The sequence below is a fragment of the Wolffia australiana genome, chromosome 16 (assembly GCF_029677425.1).
Source record: "Wolffia australiana isolate 7733 chromosome 16, ASM2967742v1".
NCBI lineage: Eukaryota > Viridiplantae > Streptophyta > Magnoliopsida > Alismatales > Araceae > Wolffia > Wolffia australiana.
This window is the reverse complement of record NC_135850.1, coordinates 13,156,094-13,163,833: the sequence shown is the minus strand read 5'-3', so window position 1 is coordinate 13,163,833 and position 7,740 is coordinate 13,156,094. Positions and strand designations below refer to the sequence as shown.

The window sequence follows — 7,740 nt, the reverse complement described above, 5'->3', positions numbered from 1 at the left end:
TCTCTATCTCTGAATCTACCGACTCTCTGATCGCCAAGCTAATCGGGTACAGACAACAGCCCACAGGTGGAGGGGGACCCGGCCATCCTCCCTCAGTCTGCGGGCGGCGCCGCCCCCCCCCCTCCCCCAGTTTCTCTCTCTCTCTCTCTAGCACTGCCTACACCCACTTTCTCTCTCTAGAAGGCCAACCCACCCAAGTTCCCATCTTTCAGGCGTGAACAAAGATCAATGACAAAGAAGAAGAGGAAGAATTAGAATTAGAAGAAGAAGAAGAAGGAAAGTTCATCTTTTTGTTCACCTTTGGGTTGTGTTCTTTGTTGTGGCTTCACAGTTGAGAGGGAATCGATCAGCAGCCCATGACCGCGCAATTGTAGACGAACCCGCCGGAGGCCTTGGCGGCGACGAGCTCCCACCTCGGCGGCCCCTCGCCGGGCACCCACGCGTTAATCTCGATGCTCCCCCCCCCGCCGCCCGTCCTCCGCCCTCCGATCACGATCAGACGGTCCCCGCAGGCCCTGAACGCCAGCCCCCACCCGTTCACCGACGCCGACCGCTCCGGCAGCCTCCCCAGAGTCACCCACCGGTTCCCCCCCTTGACGTACCTCCTCACCAGATTCTCCGCGTAGTCCGCCGCGTAGAGCTCGTTCTTGACCACCGCCAGCAGCGGCGGCGCGCCGCTCGAGCCGCTCCCGACCGGGAACATGTTCTCGATCACCCGCCACCGCATCTCCCGCAGGTCGAACTCCTCCCCGCAGCTCAGCGCCCCGCCCGCGCCGGTCCCGCCGATGACGTAGAACTTGCCGTCCATGAACACCCCCGAGCACATCTTCCGGGGGGTGTTGAGCCGGGGCAGCTCGACCCAGGTCCGGGTCTCCGAGTCGTAGAGCTCGGCCGAGGCGAACAGCCCCCCCTGCGGGCTGCACCCGCCGGCCACGATCGCAACCGCGCCCAGGCTGGCCGAGCCGAAGAGGCACCGCGGGGTGTTCATCTTCGGGCCGGGGGTCCAGGCGTTGGAGAGGATGCTGTAGCGGAGAACGATCTGGGAATTCATCTCCCGGCCGAAGACGAGGAGGTCGGTGCCGACCGCGAGGGACTCCTTGTCCGAGCAGACGAAGCACTCGTTGGGGAGGGGCATCCTGGGGAGGTGCATCCAGCGCTTGCTCCCCGGGTCGAACGCCTCCCACTCGAGAACGCTGCACGAGAAGTAGACCCAGTGCTCCACGATCTTGTTCTGCCGGCGGAATCGGTACAGATCGCCGCTGTTCACCAGCGCGCGGAAGCTCTGGCTGAGCGCCGCCAGCGCGCCGTAGTCGGATCTCGAGCACCGGATCAAACAGCTGATCGACAGGTCGCGGCCGAGCGCGGGGATCAGGCAATTGGAGTGGTGGTCATGGTCGTGGTCGTGGTCGTGGTGGTTGAGGGGCTTCTTCTTGGCCCGGGCGGCGTCGTCGGCGGCGGGGCGCTTGCCCTTGCCGCCGGAGGAGATCTCCAGGAGATGGTAGTGCATGTAGATCCACTTCGACTCTTGCTCGCAGGAGCTCGGCAGCGCGCGGGAGATGAGGCAGGGCTGCCCTTCCAGCATCGTCTCCCCCCCCGGATCGGACCTCCCCCAAACAGTCGAAATCGGCTCGGATCGGATCGGATCGGGCGCCGCGCGAGTCCGCTTCTGATCAATCCATGGATCAGATCTGGTGCGGAGGTGGAAACTTGCGGAATCCTGGATGAAATCCGAGATCGGACGAGGATCGAGATGGCTTCTATGTACAGAGGAATCGGCGAAATCCAGTCCGGATCCTGGATCTTCCTCTTCCTCTTCCTCTTCTCTTCCCTGTTTCTTCTTCAAATCGACGCCAAAAAAAGGGGGAAAAACCTACAGCGCTGAGATTTCCGCCGCCGCCTGCTCCGATCATGAACCAGATGGCTTCTTCTTCCTTGATCTTCCCTCCGATCTTCTCCCCCGCCGGTTCTTCGTCCTCCCCAGCGCAAATCTGAGGCGACGAGCTCGAGCGATTGACAGAGAGAAAGAAGAGAGAGAGAGCCTAGAGAGAGAAAGGAAGATAGAGAGAGAGAGAGATAGACAACGAAACCGCCCCTTCGCCAGACATTTATCTGCCAGCCAAGTTGTCGTCGTGGTTTCTCCTAATTAATAAATTAATTTATTCAGAGTTATAAATAGTTTATCGGAATTTAGTATTTAGCGAAAAGACGAATCCTTTCCGTCCACGGCTCTCGCCGCGAGCCCGCACGTGCGGAGATAAAGCGTACCGCGCCGCGGCTTTGTCCGCCGTCGGATCTTGATCGGGCCGATGGGGGTGCTCCACTTGGCTGAGTCTCCGCGAATGGTTTCTCTCCAAGTGGCCGACTGTGACGAGGCACGTGCCGATACGGTCACCGCGCCGGTGCCCAGAAACGCTGGACGGGCCGTTACGGTTGACCGAGGCTTTCTCCGTAAAGGCGTTCAGGTGGGCCGGCGGATTACGTTTATCGTTGATCAAGTCTTGGTCAATAATGGCAGCCCTATCTTGCGTCTGGGGAAAGGATGGAATAGAATAAGAAGTGGAGCAGAGACGGCGGTGCAGCGGAACGGCGAAATCTGTCAGCTCCTAAGAGGGCCACGTCGCCGACTGAATCCCTGCTTCGTTAATCGTCTTACTGTTCGCCCCGTCCCGTCCCGTCCGAGAACCGTCTTCCTGACACGACTCGCTGGAACGGATGCATTCACTCTTGGAATGCATGAGTGGACTCAAACCAAACTTTGTATGTACAACTCACTCTGTTAATCATAATTATAAACAAAATCCCAGGGTGTCTTTTTTAAAAGGATGGGGTATCTATTTATAGATTTGAATGTTCAATGGATAAAATAAATGAAGACAGAACTACCCTAAAATTTTGACCCTGAAAATCATTATGGATTGTTAGATATCACTGTTTGAAGTTGGAGAAATTAGAGCCGTCTGATTTTCTCTTTCCTCCAATCCATGTGTTGGATTTCCAGCACGGCACCAAATTTTAGGAAAACTGAAAATTTCAAAAAACTCAATAAAAATATATTTGAAAATTTTAATTATATTTCTGACTTATAAAATTATTTTCTTTATGAATTTAACTTTATAAATTCCATAAAAATACCATACCATTGGGAGAGTTCAGAATTTCATTCTAAAAATATACCAAACCCATGGAAATATTTATATTAATCAAAATACTTTTTCTGATTTACGAAAATATTTTCTATATGAGGCAAATTTCAAAAAATTCTGGGAAAATATCATAAATAGAGAATTAACAAATTTATTGAAAAATATGACAAATCATTTTAAGCCTTTGCAACATTCATATATTGTTGTTTCTACAAAAATAAACACATAAAAGACATGAAATTATTATCAAAATTAGCATATTTTTTTGTAGCAACACTCAAACGAAGCATAAGGTAGGACGCCACTAATGGTATATGTATCTAATATTTGTTATCAGGCCTTGCAATATGGATTATTGATATCAATATACCAGATATCATTATTATGATGGATATTAGATAATGAGAGCGGATACCAAAATCTCTGACAGAAGACCATCAGAATGGAATCGTTAAAGTTGATAATGATGGTGGTATCAATATTTCATATCATAAGATAACATATAACATGATGGATAATCCATTTAATCATTATATTCAATCAAATCAATCTAAATTTCTCTGAAGCTCGTGACACTGAATTTTGCTAATATCTCAGTATCATATAGGTTTCTAAAAAAGAAAATATGGAAGTAAATCCGCAAGATTCGTTGAGGATGATTAAAATGGTAGTGTGAGTTGAATTATCAAATTTATTCCCCATACTGAATATTTATTTCCAAAAATAATTAAAATTAAGGCGCTAAACATTTGTATGCATATTATAAAATATATTTTCCAGTTTAAAGCAACTGCTATTACTTTAACACCATAAATTTTTCCCTTGGATGTTTTATTTTAGATACTAAAAATTGAAATGAATATGTTCTCGTTCTTCTCTCTTTTCCTAATTATTGTTCCTCCCTCCCATTTTCATCTTTCTCTTATTCCTCTTTCCCTCCTCTTTGTATTCCTCTCTCTTGGCCTTCTCCCTGTTCCCCATTATTTGTTTCCCTCTCTCTCCCCTCCCTATTTTCTTATGTATATTACCATCTCTTCTGATTCATTTCTCACTCTCATCTACGTCAATTTCAATTTCTCTTTAAAATACTCTCTCATATTTTTTCCTCAATCTTCTCTTTAGTTCCCCTCTCCTCTCTCCTCCATTCAACACATTTCTCACCTCTCTCTCTCCTACATAATTCTACCTCTTCATGTAAAAATACACTAAAGGCCTAGATACAAAACTTCAACTTTAACCCCACACAAAATACTGCATGAACTCATACTTCCCTCAAAAACTTTCAAACAGGTCATTTTATGCATCTCATGAATAGGAAATTTAAATGAGAGTCAATGGCTAATTTTTAACTTCCTAAATTTCAACATGATGTGGGGTTTTTTATTTTCCCCCCGGCTTGAATAACCTCACCTTCCAACATAATTTAGAAATGAGAAATGGCCTGAATAAAAGTATTTATGAATCATTCTTTAATAGTTATGAATTAATGTGAATATTATTTTAATCTATAACTAATCGTATTGATCATCTGATTTTTTTTATGTAATATTGGTAAAAACAGAAACAGAATGTAGAAACTCATCAAACCAAGTCAGTAAAGAATTTTTAACCTTGGTTTGGTGTCTTGATGATGATTTATTTCCAATGGTGTGTTGATTTATATATATATATATATTATTATATTTCAATAAAAACAATTATAGTGGGGGGATATACACTAGTCTGAGGGCAATGGTGTTTTGATTAAGATGTATTTCCATATTTTTGAAATTATATGTTTATTCTGGAGAGAGATATAAATACAGTAAGGGTAATGATGAAATCTTTAACGTGAAGAACCGAGTTATGAAAATGTTCGTATCGGGGTCTATAGCCTTGATTGGGATAAAACTAGAGGGATTCCTATAGTGGAAGACTTTGAATGGAATCATAATTGCACTTACAAAATGATGATAAAATCATTTGTGCATGGATCTTATCTGCAATTTATCAGTTCCTCCAACAAGATGGGTTGAGATGTTCATGTGTTTAGCCTCGAGATGTATCCACGCAATCCCTGGCACATGAAATTTACTACTTCACCTTGACAAGCCTCGTTATCAATCCACCATGGTCATTACGCCATGATCGCATCAGGAATGAAAATGAGCAAAGAGGAGAAGGGAGAAGTGTAGGGGTTTAAAAAGTTCTAGCTCAGGTAAATTTTTTTAGGACCTTCCTATATTTATGGGATTTTTTCCTAAATACCCCTAAACTTTAAGTATATTTTCCTAAAAGACCATTTGTATGAAAACCTCTAGGCCCATGTATAAATTTATTGAATAACTTCAATGGCCCAATTACATTGATTAGACTTCCATCTAGTTTTTGGCTGTTTGTCTGAAGACTAACTTTGTCTAGAATCCATGGATACTCTAAAATTAGGCGGATGTGGATGACACATGTCTGCACTAGACAATGTTGCATGTATTAAAAAATAAAGCAATAAAAGGAATTGAATTGCAACAGTGGGATATCAGAAATAAAAGAATACATTTGTTATTTTTTAGCAACTAAAAAAACGGCTGAGTTTGAATTTTTTGATTTTAATTTATGTGTATTTAAAATTTTGTACAAACACTTAATAATGTATAAAATGAAAACATTTTGTGTATCTACATAAACTTTTGAATTATTATTACCAAATGAAAAATGACACCATTTATTTTCCCATTTTTGATAGCCATCAAATTATTCTTAGGCAAGGAAAAAATGACCTGTTTGTTCATCGTACCGACGAACACAACTTGCCATTAGAAACATGTAAAATAATAGCTTAAAGACACTTTTGTAGCATTAGTCATTAGCCCTCCTATTGATTTTAGTGAAAGATGGAATGGCTGGAATCAGCCCATGAGATTTCAATTTCTGCATGATCGTGCAAATTGCATCTGTAATTGTAATGTCATTGTAATTTTTAATTTGCCTTAATCAAATTAAATTTGATAAATTAAAAAGTCTCTCGAATGTATAATGGGGGCGAGGTCATCTCCGCAGGGACTGGCCTTTAGAGGCATATTTAATAATTGAGTTATAGTGAACAAGCCATAGTAATAACACCAAAGATAAATGAGTATAAGAAGAAATGAGTAGTTAGTGAGTAGGCGCAGTATTTGGTGAATAAGAGAACAAGATAGGAGAGAATATCAGATATTGTGTGTGTATATATTTATAGATATTGGAAATACTAAAGAAGTAGAATATTAGATATTATATTTAAGTATGATAGTAATATAGGTAGTGAAGGAGTAAATAAGACCAATAAGATAGATATATTGGTAAGATACCATTGATAGAAGGTTAAATATATATATATATATATATATATATATTTAATAGTAAGTAATATCTTTGATAGGATGTAGGTATAATAATAAAGAATATTAAGATTTAATTAGATTGCGAAGAATAAGGACCTTAAAGTAATAAGATGTGAGAGGTATTTAGTTAGTTATTAGAAGAAGAGAGAAAGTATTAGAAGTTAAGAATGAAGGTAAGTAGAAATGTAGAGATTGTTTAATTAGTATGGATATATATTAGAATATAGATATCTACTGATATATTGATATGATAAGATCTAAATAGAAGGAGAGGTAGTAATAATAGATTTATATATTTTTATCGGAGTTTAATTAATTAGATGGAGATAGTGATTAAGAGAGGATAAAGGGGATATTAAAGGTAATAAGGGGGTATATATATAAAGTCACCTATAGTAGTAGACTATGATTTATACAGTTAATATATCAAATTTATATACTTTTATATATTTATATTTCTTTATAGGACTTACGATACGTCGATACAGGAGATGTATTCGACAGAATGCTCGCTAAAGTTCAAAATAAGATAGGTATATAATTTTTTATTTAATTTTATAAAGTGAAAGCAATAAGAACTTGGGAAATCGGGAAAATCATGTGGGAACATCTCTACTGACAAGCCATTTCAAAAATGCAGGTGCCGCAATGCCACGAGGCATGACCTGCAATGCATAGCATGTGTTTGAGGAAATGCCTCAAATAGATCGCGAAACCAAATTCTATGAAAACTCGATCAATCTCTAGTCGTGAATAAATTCAAGCACCCAAAATAGATGAACACATAGAAATTAACGATGGAAGTCATAAAAGAACCTGTGTCACCCTGATTTGATGAGCAAGAATGGCGAAGCCCGTCACTGCCACCTAGCTTTGGAGTGCGGTCTCCCTCACTTGTCTCCTCCATCGTGTTGTGAATCCAAGATGCTCCAAACCTCCTTCAGGGCTTTTCGGAGCTTCAAGAGCGGTCGGAGGGGTGTCACGCCCCTCCTGCTCTAGCCATTACCGGATGGGATCTCCACTGCTGCTATGGAAGATGCTCAAAATACCTAGAATTAGGGGCCTTCGGGCCCCTTCAATGGCTTGGGAAGGACCTCTTAGGACTGTTGATGGACGGGGACCCGTTGGATTGCGATCTTTGTTATTGCTCGTCAGTCTAGCTCAATGCAAAGTTGAAAGAAATATTGAAAGCAAATCCCATGTCAAAGAACTTTAAAACATCAAATGCTATAAAAATT

The 7,740-nt window shown here is 41.9% G+C and overlaps 1 protein-coding gene across 1 annotated transcript; it reads right to left on the bottom strand.

Annotated features, from left to right (window-relative positions):
* Positions 1-229: 229 nt before the first annotated feature.
* LOC144713748 (F-box/kelch-repeat protein SKIP11-like) lies at positions 230-2,084 on the bottom strand. The gene has a single exon (XM_078588425.1). The coding sequence runs from the start codon at positions 1,580-1,582 to the stop codon at positions 347-349; it is 1,236 nt and encodes a 411-aa protein (XP_078444551.1). The 5' UTR covers positions 1,583-2,084; the 3' UTR covers positions 230-346.
* Between the last annotated feature and the right edge of the window lie 5,656 nt (positions 2,085-7,740).

Excerpts from the sequence above, each read along its gene's own strand:
- LOC144713748 (XM_078588425.1), bottom strand. The coding sequence starts at position 1,582 with ATGCTGGAAGGGCAGCCCTGCCTCATCTCCCGCGCGCTGCCGAGCTCC.